A 26,240-nucleotide genomic window follows, 5' to 3' on the forward strand; every position below is an offset into this window, starting at 1 on the left:
GAAAAAATAAATATGCCATTTTAATTGACTATTTGTCTTATTTGTAAAATTCTTATTAGAGTTTTCAAAAAGCTTATACCGGGTGAAATTTTTTCTATGACCAAAACGAACTAATTTTTTAAATCCGGACCTGATTTTTCTCTAGTTTGAATAAATCAGTTGATTGGATGGTAACATAAATTACCTGTTTGTTAATTTTTGTAGTAAAAGTTATTTTTTTAAAATCTATGGTTCACTTTACCAAACTTTTAATTCATAGTGAAATTTGATTTTTTTATAAAAAATTAAGTAATCGTGTGCGGAAAAAAATAAATATGCCATTTTAATTGCCTATTTATCTAATTTGTAAAATTCATATTAGAGTTTTCAAAAAGCATATACAGGGTGAAATTTTTTCTAAGACCCAAACGAAATAATTTTTTTAAAGCCGGACCTGATTTTTTTCTAGTTTGAATAAATTAGTTGATTAGGTGGTAATAGTGTAACGATTGGCCAAAATAAGAGACACGTCGATCTGACCGTTCAAAAATTATGACGAATATAAATTTCTGTCAAAATGCGAAACTCGCCCTGTATATTATTAAACAATGGGAGCAGACACTTTTTAATGGTCATTTGTTATTCCCCATAGGAGCCGCTATACGAGGGAGGGGTATGTACAGTTCCTCATGACTCACCCTGTATAATAATAAAAAACCGCCAAATGCCGTAAAAATGAGTGGCGCATACAATATTCCAGCTACAAAAGGGCTGATATGAATATTACGTGGCGCGAAAATGTATTTTCATTTTGATGTAAAATAAAATTCTAGTTTTATTTCAAAAGATGTTTCCATAATATTCGCTAAATTTTAAGTAAAGCGCGCCACAAAAGAGCTTAAAAATACAAACTTTATCAGAGTTACTCTTTTATGGTGCGTTTTTACGGCGTTTAGCGGTTTTTTATTCTTGTAAATTAAACATTTGAGATAAATTGTATCACAGATCTATATTTTATATAAACCTAGAAATACCAAGCATGCTACTCCCCGCTATATTAGTGCAAATATTCTGAAAAAAGCATCCCTTTCAGTGTAAATTTCCCCAAGTAAGCGTAATAGTAGAACCCCCGTCTCCCGTCCTCACCGAACAAATACGCTCCGAACGCTTGGAGCATATTCGCGTAGAAATCGATGGCGAACTAGATCCCGACCTTGAGCTGCTCTGTTCTAAGGCTGACCGGCTGAGCGACAAAATAAGCGACAAAAGTGCCAGTAACAACAGTTCCAACTCCAACCTTTTGGGGATTAGTCCTGAGAACTTTCTAACCAGATCCCCAGCTGCAACGAGGAGAATTTCCTGCTGCAGTATGTTGAATCCTGCTGAAGCAGCTGCGTTGGCCGCGGCAGCCGCCACTAGTAAGTTCTACGAGGCAACTTCAGAGAAAAAGGATCCTGACAAAAGGGAAGAAAAGGATAACAGAAAGTTGCCGATCATCAATCCCCTAGTAAGGCTACCAACTTGGCCAAGTAAGTATATATATTTTTTTTATTTCAAAAAATCTTCTTTTTATATCCTTTTACCCTCTCTGATACCTCTCTGATATCGGATTTTGATTCCGGTTCTTCCCTTGCATTTCTGGTTTTGGCCACGGTCTTTTAATTCTTCGATACTTTCCCTTTATTCCTTTCTAGTTCTTCGATCGATTTTAAAAAATTTAAGTATGATATTGCCTCTCATCTATACTAATATTATTTTTGTATAATATTATGTTATTTATTTGTACAAAAACTACAATACTAGTAATACGAACATGGTTTTTTTATAAATTCTTTTTATTTTATTCGAGATACTATCTAGCTCCTTTCAGCTCAAGCCAACCATTTCAGCAATGTTTCTACTTCTTTATGCCGTCCGAGTAATACCATTCTGGAACTCCGTTTTGTCAATTATTATCTCTTCGTTGAAGCTGAATTTTTCATTTATGAGCCAAATCGAGCCAATCGAAGGGGGCCAAATCAGGAAAATAAACTGGATGAGAAAGCTCAACCAGTGAATGTTTGCCATTGTTACTCATATATTTTTGAGCCCGTGTATTGTTTTGGAGAAACAATACTGTTTTCTTCTGCATATGGGGCTGCTTCTAACTGAGTTTCTGCTTTAATTTGCAATAATACATAATAATATTAGTTATCTATGATTTGCCATTTTCAAGATAGTCAATTAAAATGTGCCTTTGCAATCCCAAAATACAGTGACCATAAAGTGTTTGACCCATTGAGACACTCTCGGCTCCTTTAAAGCGGTTTAGCCGGCTTCGGTCCACTGCCGTGTATTCATTCTGTTCTCTGGTGTATAGTAGGGGATCCAAGTTTCATCAACAGGTACCAGTCGACGTTAAATATCCGACGAATTGCGCTTCAAAAGGTCCACACACCTCTAAGAAGCGGTCAGAGGATCATGTTTTTGGTCAATGGTAAGCAAACGCGGCACTCTTCTTCTTCTTCTTGTAGTACCGTCTTCTATCGGAGGTTGGCTACCATCACAGCAATCTTAACTTTGTTGGTCTGAACCATTATACACAGATTATACAACATATGACAGAAGCTCGAAACAAATGACAATCGATGAAAAGCCGTATTGACAGAGACTACAAATATTAGTAAGTAGCACACAAGTCATATACTTTGAACAAAGTTTTGAATATGAAAACATTATCCTGTCGACGAGTGCCGCGTGGGGAAGATGGGGAAGGAATGCGAGGTCATAAAAACCATACAAACGAGACAACTGGAACATATAGGCCACATATTGAGAGGGGAAAAGTACTCCCTGCTAGGGCTCATAATCCAAGGAAAAATCTCGGAAAAGAGAAATGTGGGACGTAGGAGGATCTCCTGGTTGCAAAATTTAAGTGAGTGGTACGGGTGCAGTTCAATACAATTGTTCAGACAATTGGACAATGGTTCAGACCAACAAAGTTAAGATTGCTGTGATGGTAGCCAACCTCCGATAGAAGACGGTTCCTAGAAGTTCTTCCGATAGTAGAAGACTTCTACTGGTTCCTACGTTTCGGATATTGGAAATCATATTGGCAATCATAACCTTGCTAGCTGCGGCTCGAAACAGTTCCGTTGACGTTTTCTTAAACCATGTTCTCAAATTCCGCAGCCATGATATTTTCTTTCTACTGGGTCCTCGCTTACCTTTGACTTTACTTTGCAATATGGACTGCAGCAGGGAATAACGGTGCTGATTTCTCATAACGTGTCTCAGATACTGCAATTTTATGCATTTGATGGTAAACAAAATCTCCGGTTCCTTCTTCCTTCTTCCTAGAACTTCTTTGTTCGTGATCCTTGCTGTCCATAATATTCTCAGCATATTTCTATAAAGCCACATCTCAAATGCTTCAAGTTTTTTAATAGTGGTGTCTGTGTCTGTACGCGTCCATGCATCTGCTCCGTACAGTAATAGGCACAGAGAAAACATCTCAAATGTCTCATTTTTTTATCTAGGAATATGTTGTGGCTTTTGAAGATTTTTTTTTTATTAACTCCATTGAGTACAACAATCTACCCATTGGGCATTAAGCATTTGTTATGGTAAAAGAATACAGACATGTAGAGAGTTACTCCAGTAAGTAACCTCTTTACAATTCTAAAACTAAAATTGTATCAGTCTGAATACACTTTTGATTACATTCAGTTGGTCAAGTCAGACGGCAGTTGCCGTTTTAGTCTACGCACTTCAAAGACGTCCCGCACATTTAATTGTCTGGCAAACGCATTAGGATGCACTAACACTCGTTCACAGTATTTAACACTAAAACGTTGTATGGCTTCTTTCACGGATTCTAGGGGGATGTCGTGTTGAATCACCTCGTTGGATACATAGTATGGCGCATTGACTATGGCACGCAGCACCTTGTTTTGAAATCTCTGTAAGATGGTTGTATTGGAAACGCTAGCAGTGCCCCATAGCTGAATCCCATAAGTCCATATGGGCTTGAGAATGGACTTGTAGAGTAAAATTTTGTTATCCAAAGATAGTTTGGAGTTGCGTCCAATGAGCCAATACATATTTCTCAATTTAAGTCCAAGCTGTTTTCGTTTGGTAAAAATATGTTTTTTCCAAGTTAGACGGCGGTCCAAGTACATGCCAAGATATTTAGCGTCCTCGGATTGAGGAATTAGACAATTATCAATATATACAGGGGGGCATGTTTCTCTGCGTAGCGTGAATGTTACATGCAATGATTTAGTTCCATTAGATTTGATGCGCCATACTTTCATCTATTGCTGAATTCTATTTAGGTTTGATTGAAGATTCCTTGATGCTGTTGTTGGATCTGTGTGGGATGCCAGGATAGCAGTGTCATCTGCATACGTTGCAACTGTAGTTGTACCAGATGTTGAAATGTCCGCTGTGTATAAAATATATAGAATTGGGCCGAGAACGCTGCCTTGTGGGATGCCTGAGTGAATAGGATATATCTTCGTGTGCTCGTTACCGTGCTTCACAAGGAAGTGTCTATTTTCTATGTAGGATTTTAAGAGCTGGAAGTGAGAATAGGGTAGAAGCTTCTTTAATTTTATTTGTAGCCCTATGTGCCATACCTTGTCAAAAGCCTGAGATATGTCAAGGAAAGCAGCAGAACAGTATCTTTTGGCGTTAAAATCCTTGTTTATTTGGTTGACTAGCCTATGCACTTGTTCTATGGTTCCGTGTTTGTCTCGGAAACCGAATTGATGTTCTGGAATTATTTTATTTTCGTCTATTATCGTTTTCAACCTTTTTACGTACATTTTTCAAACTTTGCTAATCACGGGCAAAAGGCTTATAGGCCGGTATGAAGATGCATTTTCCGGTCTTTTTCCGGGTTTAAGGATCATTAGGATTTGTGCCACTTTACATGAACTAGGGAAGTAGTTTAGGCGCAGAATTGCATTAAATATAAAGGTGATTAGTTTTATGCACTTATCCGAGACTTCTTTTAGAATCTTGCCAGAGATTAGGTCAAATACAGGGGCTTTTTTGATGTTGATTTCATGTATTATTGTTTGTTTTACTTGGTTGACTGTAAATTTCGTGTGGGGCAGATCCATTTGAAACGGTGCTGTTAGGAATCTGGTTAGTTCTGTTTCTTCCTCTGTAGCTACTGTAGAAGGGTATGGCGTGAATACTTTTTGAAGGTGCTTGCCAAAAAGATCAGCTTTTTCTTTGTCGTTCCTAGCCCAGGTGTTTGCCTCATCTTTGATTGGTGGGTTATGCTGTTGGGGCCGTTTGAATTTTTTCGTGGCTTTCCAGAGTGAATAATATGTAGCTTCAGTTGGTGTTAAATTTTCTAGATATTCTTGTATTCCACGGTTTTCTTGTTCTTGGATTAGATCCTTTAATTCCTTTGTTGCTTTGTTAAGTGTTTTCTTATTTTCTGCCGTTCTTGACTGTTGCCAATTTTTACGTAATTGTCGTTTTTCTAAAAATAATATATATATTTTGTTTTATTGTGGGAGACACATTATTTCTGTTTGGAGATGGTTCGTAGCTGGGAGTCGCGTACCATGCAGCAATTTGTATGCTTTTTGTTAGGTTATCTACAGCTGATTCTAGTTGGAGTTCATTTTTCAAGGACAGATTTAGTGAGATGAGGCTGTCTAGTTTTTCTCTAAATTGGGACCAGTTAGTCTTGGTGTTATGCAAAGTTGGTTGATGTACTTTGTTTAATATTTTTTCGAAGATTGTTATTATAAACGGTGAGTGGTCTGATGACAAATCAAAGCATGATTCAGCTTTACATTTTTTGGTATCGATGCCTTTTGTGATGCAGAAGTCAACGACATCAGGTATTTTGTTTAAATCAGACGGCCAATAAGTTGGTTCGCCCGTAGAAATTTGTTGCAGGTTATTTTCTACCATTGCTTTAGCTAATTCTCTGCCTCTTGTTGTTGTTAGTCTAGAACCCCACATCGGATTTTTTGAATTATAATCTCCACCTGCAATGAATTTGTTCCCTAGAGTGTTGAAATATTCTAGGAAATGTTCTTTTTTAACGACATGTTTAGGTGGGCAGTATAAGGCAGATATTGTTATTGGGCCGTGTGCTTCCTCAATTGTTAAGCTGGTTGCTTGCAGGTAGTCTTTGTTATATTTTTCCATTTCGGAGTGTCCAATAGAATCACGTATAATCATGGCGCTTCTTTTGAAGATGGCGCTCATTTTGTTAAAGACCGTTCTTGCTTTTCCTATCTTCACTGCTCATTTATAACAGTTCCCAGGTAACAATACTGTTTTACGCGCTCTATCAATCTGCGTTCCATTAATGTAAAAATGAGCCGCGTTTATATTCTCCATGAGCATGTTTTTAAAAGATTACTTCTTTAAAAACATGCTCTATATCTATATAGATATCAAAGTCTTACTTTTCGTGTATTAACATATATTTGTTCCAGATGTTAACACCGGAGGCGGATTTATCAGTAAGTGCCTCCTAGCCAATGCGGATACATTATGTGCAGCTGTGAGTCCCCTAATTGATCCTGACGAGACACTTTCGGAAGGTTTCTACGAACGTTGCGTCATGAACAATTACTTCGGAATAGGCATCGATGCCAAAATTTCTCTCGATTTTCATCATAAACGGGAAGAACATCCAGAGAAATGTCGATCAAGAGCTAAAAATTATATGTGGTATGGGGTATTGGGTAGTAAGCAGTGGTTGCAGAAAACGTACAAAAATTTGGAGCAAAGGGTTCAACTTGAATGCGATGGTCAAAGGATACCATTACCAAGTCTTCAAGGAATTGTAATACTAAACATTCCAAGGTAAATTATTTTAACCTTTTTCTTATTCTTTAGTACTATAATAGTTTTTAGTAGATAATATTTTGAAGTCATATCACCAAAGTCTTCACCAAAACCATATACCGGGTGTCCACTTATATTTTCCCCCATTTTAACTGCCTATAACTTCTAAACGGCTCAAGATAGAAATATGCGATTTTCGCTGAAATGTTTTATTTTAGTAAAAGTTTTGTCTCAATGGATTGAATTTTTTATATCGCTTTCAAATACGAAAAAAAAATGGCGGATTTTTGAAAAAAACGTTGTTGACTTTTTTTTAATGGAACACCCAGTATATCTTTTTGTAAATTGAAAGAAAGGCCATTCACCTATCTAGCGATATAAAGTTTTTCAAAATCGGTTGTCAAATCACTGAGTAATTAATTTTTAAAATGAGGGGTGCAACGTGGATATCACATACCTAAATAACATAACTGAGCAAAATGATATTATGTTATGTGACTTCCACATTGCATCTCTCATTTCAAAAATTAATTGCTCAGTCATTTGGCAACCGATTTTAAAAAAATTTATATCGCTGGATAAGTAAATGACCATTTTTCAAGACACAAAAAAAATATACTGGTTGTTTTAATAAAAAAAGTCAACAACGTTTTTTTTTCAAAAATCCGCCATTTTTTATTTAAAAGCGATATAAAAAATGGTCACTTACCTAAAAACTTGAAAAAACGGTAATTTATCTATCCAGCGGTATAAGATCGGTTGTCAAATGACTGAGCAATTAATTTTTAAAATGAGAGATGCAATGTGGAAATCACATAACTTGGTTAGTTATGTTATTTAGGTATGTGATATCCACGTTGCACCTCTCATTTTAAAAATGAATTACTCAGTGATTTGACAACCGATTTTGAAATACTTTATATCGCTAGATAGGTGAATGACCTTTCTTTCAATTTACAAAAGAATATACTGGGTGTTCCATTAAAAAAAAGTCAACAACGTTTTTCTCAAAAATCCGCCATATTTTATTTCGTATTTGAAAGCGATATAAAAAATTCAATCCATTCAGACAAAACTTTTAGTAAAATAAAACATTTCAGTGAAAACCTCATATTTTTATCTTGAGCCGTTTAGAAGTTATAGGCAGTTAAAATGGGGGAAAATATAAGTGGACACCCGGTATAACAGAATCTACAACAAGTGTGAAGCGGAAATCAATGAGTCACAATTTGGTTTTAGGAACGGTTTGGGCACAAGGGAGGCAGTGTTTTGTCTGCAAGTATTAGTACAGAGGTGTAGAGATATTAACAAGGATGTCTACATGTGCTTTGTAGATTACTCGAAAGCCTTTGACAATGTGAGACATGACCAACTAATTGAAATTCTACAAAGCATAGGAATTGATGATAAGGACATCCGAATTGTGACAAGTCTCTACTGGAATCAGACAGCCAGGCGGCAATGCGTCCACAGAGAGCATTGATATCAGAAAGGGTGTGCGACAGGGATGTGTTCTCTCCCCTCTCCTTTTTAATATTTACTCCGAGCAAATTTTAAAAAAAGCACTGGATGGAGCAAACGAAGGCATAAAAATCAAGAGAGAATTACAAATAACATCCGATATGCGGGCGGTACAGTCGTACTTGCCAGTAGTATCGATGAACTTCAGTATCTTATGGACAGGGTACAAAGAGCGAGTGAAGAAAGAGGACTTAACCTCAACATAAATAAAACAAAATGGATGCTGGTCAGCAAAACTCAAAAACCTGCCAGGCAATTAAAAATAAAAAACCAACTGATTCAACACGTTGACTAGCGTATATATACCTTGGAACAGTCGTCCACTCGAAATGGGATGAAACAACCGAAATACGATCTAAAATTGAAAAGGCCAGAGCAACATTTAACAACATGAAAAATATATTCACCCATTCCAACATATCTCTCCCAATAAAAATACGGCTGCTAAAGTGCTATGTATTTCCAGTCTTGCTGTATGGCGCAGAGGCATGGACACTGACGGAAATATTAATGATAAAGCTGGAGGCATTCGAAATGTGGGTGTATCGACGTAATTAATATGCATAGATAGAAGGTTAATAGCATATTCAGCATAAATTAAAAGCAACAGATATGGCTGAATTGCTTGTTGATTTTTTAAGGGCCCATTGAATTTCATGTCAATTTTGAGAGTGGAATGTTGTAAGGTGGGCAATGCCATGTAGAAGGACTTTTATCGAATGAATTTTTCCATTAAAACATGGCATCGCATTGGCGACGCAAAAGAAGATTTTTGTATTCAAAGTATTTGAGAGTTTCGGATTGTTTACAGAATTTGTGATGTTTGGGTTAGGCCTAGGTGTAGAATCTAGAAGATAGGGTAGAAGATGTTGCGTGCAACAAAAATCACTTGGGTTTTAGATGTTGAGGGTTGGGGATGAGAAGTGGAGGGTTGTGTTTACGAGACGGAGGGTTTTGCGAGAGATGGAGGGTTTTGCGAGAGGTGGAGGTTTGGCTGGGAGAGGTAAAACGTTGGGTTAGTAGTTTCTGGATTGTGGTTAATTTTTGGTATTCTAAAGTCCGGAAACTCGAAATTAGATAGCACAATTATTGAGGATAATTCCTTAAAATTTCGTTTTTCGTAACGTTGAATCAGGGTTTTAGTGTTAGGATTTTGGTATTTCATTAAACAGGTCTTTTCCTGCGCTCTGAGGATTGTAGGATCATTGCCATCGACATTGTTATCGTCGATGATGAGGGGGGTATTGGTTTCGATGTGGCTACAGCGAAGATCTTTGGCCCGGTTACAGACCTCATTGAGCAACAAGACCTAGTCAAGTGAGGTAACAAAAGGCTTAAACTACCAGAAACGTAGACCGCTAATTGCGGTTTACCCTCTGCTTGGTGTGCCTACCAAAGTGACAGAGAACCTGGTGGCTCTTGTTCTTGTAACCGTTGACCGGCTTAAGTCAATTTCTAGGACGAGTATATTCTACTCAAATCCTTTACTTTCGACCGTTACGCCAACCGCCAGGCCTCGTCAGCCTTAGATACCTCTCACTTTTTTAGATGCGTTAATAGACTGTAATGTTCAGCTGTATGAGTACTTCGCCGCTACTTTATGAAGGAAGTATGTCACTAGTGATCTTTTCACTTAGTAGCTGGAACGTCGATGGATCTAAAATCTCCAATATTTATGCTTTTGAGATAGGGCTCGAAAAGTGTAGGAGCAACTTTCATACCAGTCGACCAATGACAAAATTTTATGTGGGGGCGGTGTGCATCGGCATACTGATTGGTCACAGACTCAAAGCGCAAGTTTCCAAAACAGTATAATTTAAATCATCAAAAGAAATGTATTTTCAAATAAAATTGTGGTTAATTCCAATTAAAGATATTAAACTATATTATATTAACATAGACGTAGACCAATGATAACGGATCATTTTTGAGAATTTAAAATTTTAAAGAGTAATAATAAAAATAATCAATTTTAATGGATTTATACGAGTTGACTGATTAGTTAATAATTAAATAACAAGTGATTTATTCTGTTCTAGTTTTATGGGAGGAATAAATTTTTGGGGAGGTACAAAAGAGGGTGATATATTCTTGGCGCCTTCTTTCGATGATAAAATATTAGAAGTTGTTGCCGTATTTGGGTCGGTACAGATGGCAGCTTCAAGGCTAATAAATCTCCAGCATCACCGAATAGCTCAGTGTCAAAGCATTCAAATTAACATTTTAGGTATGTATGTTAACATTTTAATCATATTTTAATTATAAATATATATGTACCGGGTGTCCCAATAAGAATGGCTATCGGCCATATCTCAGGAACTGTTTATAGTACAGCTCGGTATACGGTTATATATAAGTTGCCTCGGGAAAAGCCTGGAAATTATTTTCATAATTGTGGGTTCACCGCTAGAGGGCGTAATTGAACATCAAAAATTAAACAATCAAAATTTTACAAAATTTGCCAAATGAAAGGGCACTGGAAATCCGATCATCGTATTCTTCATAAAATTCTGCGCATATTTGATTTCACAAGTTTAAGTCTACCTTTGCAAATAAGAGGTGGGGGTGAGTGGGAACCTTGTTATGAAAAAATGGCTGTAAGTCCGGTTCTGCTAAATTGAATTTTGCAGACTTGGTCTTGTTGAAAACAGCTCTTTTTGGTCAATGTCAGAGTTATAATTTAGAAACAGCCTATTAAGTAATATGCCAGCTAGGAGGCGTTATTTAATTATTTTCAGAAATTTAGTATTCTTTGGAAAATATTAAATACAAGTAAGCATTTTTAATCCTATATTACAAAATTAAAACAAATTAGCAACAGAATAGCGAAAACCGCATGTCGATACCTTTTTTCTGTCTCGAGATATTAACTTAAGAAACGTGTAAATTTTAAACGTAACCGTTACTGTCACCGGTAAACGGAAAGGTGGTGTGCTGTGAAAAAAAACAAAGAAACATTTTCCAGCTCTTAACGTATATAATTAATTAAAACAACAATTAGACAAACAACACTATAAAATATAACAAAGAAATAAAAACAACTACTTAGTGACGACTTAAATGTTCAAATTATTGCCCATCATTTTTGATTCAAGCATTTACTGTTTCAAGAGTAGATTGAACAGCAGTCTTAATTTCTGCTCTCGAAATGCTTTGAATGGGGTTTCATATTCTCTGGATCATTTTTTCTCGAGTAGGCCTAGCTGAAAAAACCGTCCCCATACCTAAATAAAAGTGAAATACCAAACCATCCCCACACCAAACAGTTAAATCTGGTAATAGTCAGATAACTGGACCCTTTCTTTTCGATAATGCTATTATTGCTGAACGCTATCTAATTTTTTTAAGGAATGAATTGCCTCTTCTTCTAGAAGATGTACCGCTAGCAGTTTGTAGTTCCATGTTGTTTCAGCACGATAGTTGTCCCGCGCATTTTTCCAGAGTAGTAAGGGATTTTTTAGATGAGTCATTCGCTGATAGATGGATAGGACGTGGATGCCTATTTTTTGGCTAGTGAGAACACCAGATTTAACTGTTTTAGACTTTTATTTATAGGGGCGGGTTAAAGACCTTGTTTTGCCGCTAGGCCCACTACACGAGAAAGCATGATCCATAGAGTAGGAAACGCCAGTGGCGTGCTGGCCATATAAATAAATCGGTGCAATCACCGAGAGGCCGCGGCCTCTTGAGGCCGGTCAAATAAGTTTTTTTCTCAAAAAATTTAGATGTAACAATTTTTTTTTTCATTTAAAATCAAATGATATTAACAAAACAGTTCAAAAATAATCAATTTTTTTTAATCGTAAAAACAGTTTAAGTAAATGAATAAGACTTAATGATTGTTACAGATAATATTTATTTTCATACATAGACCACCAACCAAAAATGAGGTGCAACAAGAAATTCAATATTTAAACATTAGAAAAGCTCCTGAGCTAGATAAAATAACACCCAAGATGATAAAGGAACTACCAGATAAAGCAATCACACTGATAACTCTCATCTTCAATGCCATTCTACGCTCAAACTAGTGGCCAAAGCTCTTTATAACCGCTGAAGTAATATTAATCCCAAAAACAGGAAAAAATCTAAACGAGGTTTCATCATACAAACCAGTAAGCCTACTACCAATCGTATCCAAAATACTTGAAAGACTACTGTTACAAAAAATGAACTCAGACCCCAACACGGATGAATAGATACCCAACCACCAATTTGGCTTTCGAAAAAAAAACATTCAACGATACAGCAGGTTCATAGAATAGTACACACGATAAATTCTGCAGTGGAAAGCAAACCGTACGGCACGTGCACAGCTGCCTTTCTAGATGTTAGTCAAGCCTTTGACATGGTTTGGTACACAGGCCTGATTTTTAAAATCAAGAAATATCTTCCCATCACCTACCTGAAACTCTTAAAATCCTATCTAAATAGGAGAGAATTCCTAACAAGAGTGAATGAAAGTTATTCCAATAATTTTCCTATAAAATCTGGTATCCCACAATGCAGTGTTCTTGGAGCAAATTTATACCTGCTATACACAGAAGATCTACCCTACAATAATGAAAGCATCTAACAATAGCAATAATGAAAATACAATTATAGCATCTAACATTCAACAGGTACAACTGAATGAAATCGAGACATGGTCAAACAAGTGGAAAATTAAAATTAATGAAACAAAATCAGTCCAATTGACTTTTACCTTGAGAAGAGACCAGTGTCCCCCAGTTTCACTTAATAATATCCAACTTCTTTAATCCTCCGCACCAAATACCTAGGAGTACATCTTGACTCAAAACTCAATTGGAAAGAACATATTTTTAAGTAGGTAGGAAATCGAAAATGACCCTAGAAAATAAAGTCTTTGTCTACAAAGCTGTCATAAAACCTATCCGGACGTACGGAATCTAACTCTAAGGATGTGTACGAGCAAGTCAAATACAGCCATATTTTAAAGAAGAATCAAAAATACTGCGAATGATAACTGATGCACCTTGGTGTGTATCAAACCTAACGCTTCATGAAGACTCCCGTTCATACAGGACATGATCACTAAATATAACACTAAGCACCATGAAGGACCGGAATCACACAGTAACCCCCTACTTCAACCTCTATTAGAACATTATGCCAATGGGGATTCAAAATAATCTGGCCAGCTGACCAAAAAACGGTTAAAGTGGTTTTGTCACTTGAGAAGACCTCTCCAAGCCAATAGGAGCCCTTTGCTCTGCAGGCAGCAAATTAGCTTATAGAACCTTATTTGTTTTGATTGCTAAAGAGTATGAAAAAAAAGAATGTGTGTGTACTTTGTACGCACGTAAGAAGATATTCTTCTATTATATAGGTAATTTAAACGAAGTAAATATACTTAACAGGTTATTTGTATTTTATTTAAAAATTAAACTAACTTTCTTATCTACCACTTTCAAATTTTTTTTATTAAAATAACGAAAAATAAAAAAAAGTATGAATCGTCCAGGATTTGAACCCGTGACCTCCCGTGTGCTTCCGTTCTCTGTCCCACCGCTCTGCCAACTACGCCATCGAGCCACTTGAATTGACACGTAAGTTTCGGATATAATTACACAACACGGCGACAAACTGTAAAAATGTTATGCCTACATATTTTATTATTTTACTACAGGGAAACACAAATCCAAAAACACAAGAATTATAATAAATAATACATTTCCTAAAACCACTAATATATTCTTTTAATGACTTATTTGCACGGTTACAGATACCTATCTTGAAATATTAGCAATGAACTACATACTGTCAGAACTACATATTGTCAGTGTGCGCAGGCGCGTGGTTTATGTACAATTTTACCCTCAATCGATTCGCCGCTAAAGAAGAATATCTTCAAAAATTTTTCACACATAGGTACAAGTATATTTTTATGGTTTTCCAATTTCCTTCAATTCAAACATATACCTATGTACATACACGGGACTTACACGGTCTGCGGGCCATCTAGTACTCAAAGTTTGTCATTAAATATAATCATATATTATGGTACAACAAAAATCAGTCCATAACTTATTGTTACCTTGTGACGCATCATGTCTGGTTAGCTGTTAGCATAATAGAAATATTTGCATGAAGCACAGAGAACAGGTTGGACATAACATTAACTCAATAAATTAGTATAGAATATTAAAAATCAATTCAAATTCAAGAAGCTGTTTCAATACGATTAAGTTACAAATAAAAATAAATTCTGATAATAAAAGGTAAAATAAGAATGGGAGGCCGCTTTTCTATAAAATCACCGAGCCGCTCGAAAAGTTCCAGCACGCCACTGGGAAACGCCATGCAAAGCATTGCGAGAGCAGAAATTAAAACTGCTGTTCAATATACTTTTAAAGAGTAAATACTTGCATCGAAAATTATGGGCCATAATTTGAACATTTAAGTCGTCACTAAGTAGTTGTTTTTATTTCTTTGTTATATTTTATAGTGTTGTTAGTCCTATTATTGTTTTAATTAATACACGTTGACATCTAAAAAATGTTTCTTTGTTTTTTCCACAGCACACTACCTTTCCTTAACTTCGTTTACCGGTGACAGTAACAGTCATGTTTAAAATTTACACGTTTATTAAGATATCTCGGGATAGAAAAAAGGTATCGACATGCGGTTTTCGCTATTCTGTTGCTAATTTGATTTAATTTTGTAATACAGGATTAAAAATGCATGCTTGTATTTAATATTTTCCAAAGAAAACTAGATTTCTGAAAATAATTAAATAACGCCTCCTAGCTGGCATAATACTTAACAGGCTGTTTCGAAATTATAACTCTTACATTGACAAAAAAAGCTGTTTTCAACAAGACCAAGTTTGCAAAATTCGATTTAGCAGAACCAGACTTACAGCCATTTTTTCATAACAAGGTTCTCACTCACCCCCACCTCTTATTTGCAAAGGTAGACTTAAGCTTGTGTAATTAAATATGCGCAGAATTTTATGAGGAATACGATGATCGGATTTTCAGTGCCCTTTTGTTAGGCAAATTTTGTAAAATTTTGATTTTTTAATTTTTGATATTCAATTACGCCCTCTAGCGGTGAACCTATAATTATGAAAATAATTTCCAGGCTTTTCCCGAGGCAACTTTTGTTATAAATATTTTTTTCTCAAAGTTGTACTATAAACGGTTCCTGAGATATGGCCGAGAGCCATTCTTATTGGGACACCCGGTACAGCTGTGGCCATTGAATAGTTTACACCTTTACATATCTAGTAGCCGATTTTTAAAATGTTACATCGTATAAACGCATATTTTACGTCAAAGTGACAATTCCAGTAGGGGACCTAGATAAGCTTAAAAATGATTAAAAGAACAAAATAAAATAAATCTATTTAACAAAATGGAAATTATAGAAGTTTTTCGAATAAAATGGATTATATTCTTAATAAGGAAAATAAGGAAGTCTGGGTTAAAAATATCCATTTTATTTTAAATCTATTTTATATTAAATAATGAGTATTTCAATTAATATTTTGTTTTTCAACACGCGCGGAAACTTTTGACCATTACTTTGACATTTAGCAAATCCGTACGACACTGCGATTTCAGAGTATTAAAATGTAAAAAATGAAAGTGTAAACCATTCAGTGACGGCAGTTGTACATAGTCTGAAATCGATTGTTCCTGACGTTTTTGGACATACGTAAACATGAACTTCAGTTGTTTCCGTCACTCCTCGAACTAAAAATTATTTGAGATCAGTGTATACGCTATGAGCTTCGCTGGTGGCGCTCCTAGCGGATTACTAATTCAACTTTCACCGGTAATTTTTAAATTTATTATTTAATTGTTATCACTTAATATTTACAACGCAAAAATAATAATTAAATTGTAATCGATTTTTTTAAGATTTTGCTAATCATTTTGACGTTCTATTGATAAACTATGAATTTCTTACTTCGGATACTTTCACAATTATCGTGTAGATGGCGCTAAGATTAATAAATTAATTTATAATTACATATTACGGAACATTAAAAAAACTTAAATTCAGTATTTAAAACGTAAGTATCTTTAAGGTAAAAATATATACCACAGCTTTGACCAACTAATATTTTTTATAATTAATATTTTTAATTTTAATTTTAAATTAATCACTTTGACATTTATGTCAAATTTCCGGTAAACGTTTACAGACTTGTCACTACTGGCGCTCGCGAATTTGTAAATATCCCCTCTACGTACGAGCTCACAGCGTATATAGACCTTGATATCAATGTATACAGTTGAGTCCACGGTTCTTTACCCGTGCCTCATCATTTAAATCATACGAAATAAGTCGGAAATTTACTAAACGCAACAGCAAGTGACAGAAAGTGGCTACTGCTCCGATCACGGGTTATATTATAAAATATAAAATTTGACGTAATCAAATAAATAGAATGTCAATGGTAAGTTTTGCTGTAAAATTACTTAATTAAATTTACAGCGAGTTATTGTGCTTGTGAGGCAAGAGCTTTTCCAGGCATAATCTAAAAAAGCTAAATAAAATATTTTCTTATTGTCATTTCTTTCACTTTTGCGGAAATTTAAGCAAAACCATTCCTTAACTATGTTAATAAGGTTAACTTTGTATGTAAATTAATGGAAAAATAAAATACATTTACCATAAAATTCCAAACTCCAATATAAAAGTAGTCGTGAAAGCAACTGTCTGTGTAATATAAATAACTACTAAATGCAAAAACAGAACAAAAGAACAGCAAAAAATCCAACAAACTAACAGCCACAAATAAACAAACCAGAAAAGTCACAAATGGTACTTGAAATCTGAAAACAACCCCAACCGTCTTTTTTGTACCTATCTCTTTAAGATGTATTGAGTCTAGAGCGTTCATAAAAAAACATGTGTCTTAACTTAATAACAGGTGGTAGCTAGCTTGTCTTTAGTTTCATGCGTGGAAGACTATGATGCTAGATGAAAAGTATGTGTTTTATCTCGCCATGTATGAATGACGCGCGGGTAAAGAACCATGGACTAAACTGTATTTCTAAAACATTCTATATTATACAGGGTGTTTAGAAACTTTTCCGACAAACGAAGACCGGAGATTCTTCAGATAATTTTCAGACAATTTAACGCAATTCACCTAGTCCGAAAATGCTTCCTGAGGGAGCTAGAGCTCTTTGAAGATAGCGTCTTGAAATTAGTTTTTCTTAAATATCTCCAGAACACTGTTATTTAGAAACCCTAAAACTGGTATGCTTATTTATCTTCCAGAGACAAATCGATTCAATCAATTACAAATTTCTAGTACCGGTCATAAGCGCCCGTTTTGGGTAGGGCAACTGGTATTTTATCGCATAACTTTTTTGTCTTTAACTTTTAAGCATTTTTGACTCTGAATAATTGTGAGGTATTCTAGTACTAAAAGGTACTCTTGCTTTAAGGTGGTAGGACGCACCGTTTTCTAGAAAAATCGATTTGAAAATTTTTAGTTTATTGAATTTGAAAAAAATTAAAAATTTTTATAAAAAAAAAACCGTGTATTTTACCGACTTAAAGCAAGAGTAACTTTTAGTACTAGAATGCCTAATAATTTAATCATCAAGTGTCAAAAATGCTTAAAAATTAAAGAAAAAGAAGTTATGCGATAAAATAACCGTTAACCTATCCAAAACGGACGCATATGACCGGTACTAGAATTTAGATTACATTTATCGCTGAAAGATAAATAAACGTTCCAGTTTTCGTTTTCCTAAATAGTTTTTTTTTTAATTTTTTTCAAATTCAACAAACGAAAAATTTTCTAGAAAAATCGATCTTTCTAGAAAATGGTGCATCCTGCCGACTTAAAGCAAGAGTGTCTTTTAGTACTAGAATACCTTACAATTTAATAATCCAGTATAAAAAATGCTTAAGTTGCCCTACCCAGAAAGGGCGCCTATGACCGGTAGTAGAAATTCGTAATTGATGTAAATGATTTATCTCAGTAAGATAAATAAGTCTACCAGTTTTCGTTTTTCTAAATAGAAGCGTTCTGGAGATATTTAAGAAAAACTAATTCCAAGACGCCATCTTCAAATACAGTGGGTGATCATATTATTACAGCCACCTCTGAAAATTTTACTTTTGTTTAATAATGGTATGTAAGTTTTTTCTTTATACGGTCCACGTTGCCTTTGAAACTTTAGAAATGGATGCTATGTTTCTGTTGGAGTGATTTGTACATTTGTACTGAATATTAAAGTTTTTATTTCTGCTATTTTCCTTGGTGAGATGTATTTGGATTTCCCATGATGTTCTGGTACCACTAGTGTAACGAACGCGTAATTTTTACTAAATTCACAAAAAATAGTATAGGCCTGTCAGAATAGCACTACAGAGCAATGGAAACTCGCAAAGTTTATTATAACTCTAAACACCAATATTACAAAATAATAGGCACACGAGTTGCAAGCTAGGCTGGGCAGCATTGACAAACAATGGTATCTGAGTCACGCATTGCCACACATGCGTGTTGCCACTATTGTCAGACTATTTATTGCACTTTCATAAAGTGTAACAAGACAGCCAAATGGAAACAAATCCATTAATATATGATACAGCTCAATTATATACCCTTCCTCTAAAACATTGAATTTTACTAAGTGGCTCTAATAATATGATCACTCACTGTAGCTCTATCGCCCTTAGGAAGCAATTTCGGACTAGGTGAATTGGGTTAAGTTGTCTTAAAATTATCTTATTATCTCCAATTTACGTTTGTCGGGAGAGTTTCTGAACACCCTGTATAAAAAAACATTTATTGTTGACAACGGATTTACAGTCCTTTTTTATTTTAAGGAGATGAAGGTGTTCCCATTCAAGTGGACGGTGAGGCCTGGATCCAACCTCCAGGCATCATTCGCATTCTCCACAAAAACCGAATGCAAATGCTATGTAGAAACCGTTCTCTTGAAAACTCACTAAAAAGCTGGGAAGAAAAACGTCGGCAAAGTTTATCAGCTCAAGGAGCCAAACCTCGCCCATCGATATCACACGACAAAGGGCGTACAAGTCTTACTAGACAGTCTATGCCGGCTCACGAGAAGTCTTTCTTGGGTGTCAATATCGAGAAAATCCGGCAACACTCGTTTAGTGGAGCTGTACCTACTCAACATATCGAAAAGGAAAAATTGACAGTTACGTTTGTCGAAAAACCGATAGATCAAGCTGAGCCCGATTTACTCTTTAGTGAGGAGGAACATCACTTACTTATCAATTTTATTGAATGCGTAACGACACTTACGAAATGGATAAAAATATTAGCTATAAGATATCAATTGGAAGTAAGTATAGTATTATTATACAATATATATCATTATGTTGTGAACTGTTTACGTTATAATTAAATTAAATTTTGAGATTAAGTTATTTGATGTGCAGACCATGTATCACAAAATTCGCTTACTCTAGCACTAATATAACATACAGGGTGGGGCATTAGTGCGAGAAAGTCCAATTACTCGTGTGTCGTAAGAGATAAGAAAAAAGTTATTTAGGTAAAACGATTTTTAATATAGTACTATATTTGTAAAAATTATTAATATAGCGAAACTTTTAATTTTAGTATACAGGGTTGGTCGAAACTAGGAATGAGTATTTTCTGGGTTTTCTTAAATGGAACACCCTGTATTTTAGTATTCTAATGAAATGATATTTTATGGTACTCTTTTATTTCTTAAGCATTTTCTATACTTAAATGCTTTAATTTGTGAGATTTGTGATTCTTTAAGCCAAACATTAATTGCAACAAAAGTTAAGTGAAATTTTATTAGGTGGCCGTGAAAATATGTAATCAAAAATAATTTTTCGAAAAAATCCTACTTATTGTTGGTCCGTAAAATATTAATATAATTAATAATAGTAATTAATTATATTAATATTTTACGTTAGCTGTGTAGCTATGAACCCACTATCTCAGCTATTGAACTCCACAGACGCAGGTTTTAGCATCAAAAATAACAACAATGTGTTGGCGAAGCTTAATCACTATTGTATATGGATGCTTTGAAATTAATGGCTTCCACTCTAAACCAACTCGATGAGATGCTAAAACTGTAGAATCTTTTTCTAATGATATTAATATGCACTTCGGACTAGACAAGTGCCGTATTTTAAATATAGTCAGAGGAAAAGTACAGCCCGGATGATTCGATATACAAAATGGCCAGAACATCGAGGTGATGGGTGAAAACGATACTTATGTATAAATGTCTTGTGAGTAAAGCAAGTGCGGAAAATTGACCATAAACAAATGAAAACTGAGATAACTACGGAGTTTATACGAAGGGTAAAACAACTGCTTCGCCCACACCTTAACAGTAGAAATTTGTTTAAGACACTAAACACCTACGCTTGTTCCGCGCCTAGCTATTCATTTGGCATTGTTAAGTGGACAAAAACGGACATAGAAAATCTTCAGCGAAAAGTAAGAACACACCTCACAAAGGCACAAAACACCATCCTAAAAGTGCAGTAGAAAGAACGACATTACCACGGAATTTAGGAGGAAGAGGACTTATGGATATAGGTGAGCAATTAGATAAACAAATTGCTAATTTAAGGACTTATTTTCAGATGCAGGCTGAGACATCTACTCTACATCGCGCTATCTGCGCAGTAGATGACACAACACCGATCAAACTGAGGGAACCAGAAATGCGCATAAACCACCTCACTAAGGACGAAAAAATGCGCACCTGGATGGGTAAACCTCTGCACGGACGACATTCCAATGAGGTCAGCCAAGATTATGTCGACAATATAGCGTCGAACTACTGGTTGACATCAGGAAAGATGTTCCCCGAAACGGAAGGTTCATTACTGGCCATTCAGGATCAGGTTATACCAACCAGAAATTACCTGAAGTATATCATCAAAGACCCTCAGGTTCAAAACGACAGCTGCCGATATGGATGTCAAGCCCAAGAAACCATCCAACATATTACCGGGGGCTGCCAGGCATTTGCTGCAACTGAATACAAGGAACGGCATGACTCAGTCGGAAAGATCCTTCATCAAGAGATAGCTATCAAACTGGGACTTCTTCAAACGGACCATCTCCCATATTATTAATACGTTCCTGAGAGTATGCTTGAGAATGACACCTATAAGCTATACTGGGACCGCACTGTGCTCACAGACCAAACAGTGGCACATAATAGACCAGATCTCGTATTAGTCAATAAATTAACGAGACAAACAACACTTACTGATGTGGCGATTCCTAACAACAATAATCTACGTACTAAATTTACTGAAAAGATTGCCAAGTACAGAGATCTGGAGATTTAACTACGAAGACAATGGAGAATGCAAAGTACCCAGACAATACCGATTATTATGTCTACTACTGGTGTCATTCCGAAGACCCTCCTCGAAAGCATAAAAAAGCTGGGTTTTAATGAACATCTTTATAAGACCATGCAGAAAGCAGTACTACTCGCAACGGCCAGATGTGTACGAAAATTTTTGAGAGATACACCTGCATACCAAGTTACCAAGGGCTCGATAACACGGAAAGAGTCCCACCAGAGCTCAATCCTTTTGATACCTTAGGTATCTGGGATGAGTCAATTTTCCCAGAGGGAGTGTGAGCCGTATGGCTATATCATGGTAATTAATAACGGTAATAATGTAATCTTTTATTCTGCGTTTAAATTTTTCAAAAATACTTATTAGTTTTCTCAGGATTCGAAAAAAATTAATACGTACACATTGGCGCGAAATTTTGCGCCTACGCCCTAAAATACATGATTTTTGTTGTTTGCACAAGATCACGTAGGTCGGTAGGTATGTGGCAATGTGTAGGTACTGTAGTTTTTTAACATCGAACAATATAACTTAAAATTCAAATCGAACACGTAAAATCGAATTTAACGGGAATATTGAAAATATCTATGTGGAATACGTCACACTAATAAAAATCGCAAAAATTTTGCATCACCAAAAATTATTCCGCTAATTTTTTTATTTTAGATTTTTTCTTTGGTATTTAAACTATTGGGTAAAGGTTTCCTCAAACTTCTTTTGTTGAGCTTGTACCGGGCGGAAGAAAAGAAATAAATGTGGAGACACGGTTCACTTATTATTTTGCTAATTTTAATTTTTAATGAAATTTTCAAAATGAAATAATACGGCCTATTTAAAATTCACAAACCATATGCATAGAAGGGCCTGTTAAATTTTAAGAAACGAAATATATCAGTATTCAGGTAAAATGCCTTCTCAGCTTTTAAAACACCAGATGTTAATGGTCTGTTCAGTTTATGGGAAACAAAATTCCACATGTCAATAAATCAGTCTTCCACTTCTTTAAAAACCACAGACATGTAAAACTAATGTTTGTAGGTCAGTATAGTCACAGCGGGCACCCGGGGAAGATACACCACCACACTTGCAAAGAATAACAAACCCTCTTTCGAGAAATATTCACACTATTTTACCGACACAAATAAATATATTATTGGCAGTTCGTTGTGTTTACATTTATTTTAATTTCATTTAGTTGATTCCGTTAACCACCACGGAACAGAAATATTATTATGTTTGTAGGGAGGAAAAGGTACAAAAATGGGTATACATCGAAATCATGTTGTAGTCACATATTTTGTGAACATTATATTTTTTTAATGTCCCTGATATCTTCAAAAGCAAATAAAAGAAACGGCTTTACTCTTTAATATGTTTTATCTGAAACAATACTAAATTAACAATAAAAAATGTCAACAATTAACAAAATTTTAAAATCAGCAAGAAACATAACGTAAATTAATATCAGGTGTTTCCCTCTAATTCTTATAACAGTCTCATATCATAGGCATGCTTGATATTAAGCAGGCTATTTGATTTTGGTCTATAGAGTTGCAGATAGCAGTAATCATAGTTTCTACATCTTGCAGGGAAGATGCTGACGGAATGTTAATTGTCTACCGACAATATCTCATAAGTGATCAATAGGATTGATGACGGAACTGTGAGGGGGCCAATACAATATCTGAATATTTACTTCGCTTAAATATTGATTAACGATTCGCGACACGTGAGGAGGCCTTGCCTTACTGTGCATTAAGATGAAATTATTTCCTATATAAGGTGCAAAAGGAACAACGTATTCAAAGAAATAAAATTTCTAAAAGAGCTTTTCCCAGTTACGACATCAAATCCGTTCTTGCTGTCAAGAAAATTCAACTTCAAAACATCACTGACCCTCCATTAAATAATCTCCCCTCTCTCATGTTGTGCTGTGCATACCGCTCACCTGATCGACAAATAACTCGACAAAGTGTTGATCAGAACTGTTTACGTTATGTGTCTTTTTGTTTTTAAAGTTTTGTTAACTGTTATTTTTTATTATTAATTTAGTAATATTTAAGTTAAAATTATAGATATAATAACTCGTAGATTAGGCAAGGTCTGGGCCGCTCTGTGCATCGAGAATTGAGTGGTCTAGCCATATTTGTCTGTCACATGCGCGGGATCGCTTGTTTAAAAGAGATAGATAGACCACCGATCGACTGTTTCCGCGTTACGCTTTTTTGCTCAGTATGCCTTGTCTACGGTTAATAAGTCTATGGTTAAAATACATGTTAAAGTAGTTCGGTTTCTGTTCGTTTGTTTTTTTTTTAACAGAAAACAAAACAAGGCGATGCCTAACAGTTTTTTAAACAGAAAACAGAAATAGTTGGAAAAGACTGAGGGAGTCCTATATCCAGCAGTGGATAGATCCAGGTTGAATGATGATGATGGTGATGAAGATGACATAATAAAGAAGAAGCCCGTCTGTTATCTTTGGTTTTAATGGTATCAGAAAAATTCAGAAAACAAAAGGTTCACAAAGATATAAGACTAAGAATAAGTCTGCAACATGATTTTTATTTATACCTACTCTCGTACCTTGTTCTCCTTGCAGAGTGTCTTAAACTTAACATAAGCAAAACATTTCTTCCACCCGCTATAAGCTCAAAAAAGTTTTAAACCTTTGTCCAAAACTGTAAATAGCAAAGCAAAATCTAAAATAATAAAAAAAATTGGCGCAATTCATTAATTTGTTGACGAGACAATCAACTATGAAAATGAGCATCATTTTTGGTGGTGCAAAACTCTTGTGGTTAAATTTATTATTAGTTATATACTTACTTATTTTTTAAGGTTATAGTATTTATAATAATTACTATATTTTTTAGATCGACCTTTATTCTTTTGCTAACCACGTCGATTCCAACTTGGAGAAAATCCACCCCAAGGGTAAGATCCTTGAAGGACCTCAGCTGCGAGAAGAATTCACCAAATTAGTAGCAGCTGTCAAACATTTGTACGAAGAGAGTTGTTGTTTACTACACGATAGAGGAGATAAGCTTAAATTAAGGGAAGATCTCGAAAACAAACTCAGTGCTAGTTTAGCGAATACAGAACTGGAAATGAGAAAATGTGTGATGTACGATACTTCTTCGGGCAGTTTGGTATTCTTACAGCCTCTTCAAGGAGATCAAGTAATTTTTTCGTTAATAATAAATTTTATTTAAACTTGTTGCTTGTAGTAATATTGATATTCCGACTCAAAAAAACACCCTGTGCATTAATTTTTTTACAATGGATTTTGCATTTGAAAAGAAGACGAAAAACTAAATTCAGTGGTATACTTTGAATTTTCGGCAAAATGATTTGTCGGGTAAAATTTTGAATTTGAATTCTGAAATTATGTGAATAGCGAAAGCTCGAAGTAAAAAAAATTAAAATGTGACTTACTTTTATTTTTCTACAACCGTGTTAAAAATGCAATTTTTAGCACTCCATAGGAGCGTTAAAAATGCTACTTTAAAGCACTAGTGCTTTAAAATTTTTAAGGCACATACAATGTTTTTGAGACTAGAGTCACTATCATTTGCTCTAACTAGTTGTTTCCTATTATTCAAGTAGGATTGGAACCAATTTAAAGAAATACCTCGATTCCCATAGAAATTTAGTTTTGTAATCAAGATGTCGTGATTTACACAATCAAAAGCTTTAGACCAGGGCGCATCTGTAAAAATATTAGTACATTTGGACGTTGAGAGGTGTCTCAAATTTTTTTGCAGAAATTGCTTGAAAATAACTCAAATAATAATATTTGAGTTATCCTCCCTCTCGAAAAAGTCCGGAACATTGTTTAAATAATCAAAATGTCAAAAAATTAAGGAAAAATTCGATTTTTTTCTTCGTTTTTTGATTATAACTTTAAAAGTATTCATTTTCGAGAAAAGCTGTACTAACATAAAAGTTGCGTAATTAAATTTCCTAAAATATAGATTTGGTTAAAAATTTAAAAAACAGTCACCCTTGTTGCAAAATATCAATAATTGCGAAAAAACCATACAAAAACAAGTATTCGCATTTTACGTTTTTCAACCATTTATGCTACACTTAGGACCTTCATATTTCACCCAGAAAAACTTTATGATACAGTAAAATAATACTGTAAATTTCATTAAGATCAGTTCAATAGATTTTGCAAAATAAATTTTGCAATCCAGCTTTCCCAAAAATAAATTCATTCTTTCAATATATTACAGGACTGAAAATAAAGCAGATAGCAAGTTAATTTTTTTTTCTTATAGAAGTGTACTTTACCTTTTATTTGCAATTTACAAAACTAAAATTGATTAACTACCACGGCGTCAGGAATTTTTTTAAATAAACATTAATTATTGGTGCTACGCGCAGGACAGCGGATAGCTTGCTCTGATTGGGCATTCCAATGACCTTTGATAATGATTGATACATATTAATTTTTATTACATTTCGATATAACTAAATAAATTTGTTAATTGCAAAATAAAAACACATACTCTATCCTTTCAAACAACACTTTTTTTAGCAAAAACTTTATTTGTTCATATATTTTAACTTAGAGAATAAAAGTTTATTAT

At 34.8% G+C, this 26,240-nt stretch overlaps 1 protein-coding gene across 1 annotated transcript in view; it reads left to right on the top strand.

The window, feature by feature from the left end:
• The window catches only part of LOC126886270 (diacylglycerol kinase eta), a 144,577-nt gene that overhangs the window by 111,485 nt on the left and 6,852 nt on the right, over positions 1-26,240 (top strand). The window contains exons 10-14 of the mRNA XM_050653140.1: positions 1,073-1,508; positions 6,432-6,804; positions 10,347-10,534; positions 19,135-19,619; positions 24,519-24,824. Coding sequence (XP_050509097.1) covers positions 1,073-1,508; positions 6,432-6,804; positions 10,347-10,534; positions 19,135-19,619; positions 24,519-24,824 — 1,788 coding nt within the window. The remainder of the gene's footprint in view (positions 1-1,072; positions 1,509-6,431; positions 6,805-10,346; positions 10,535-19,134; positions 19,620-24,518; positions 24,825-26,240) is intronic.

This window comes from Diabrotica virgifera, chromosome 6 (genome assembly GCF_917563875.1).
Source record: "Diabrotica virgifera virgifera chromosome 6, PGI_DIABVI_V3a".
NCBI lineage: Eukaryota > Metazoa > Arthropoda > Insecta > Coleoptera > Chrysomelidae > Diabrotica > Diabrotica virgifera.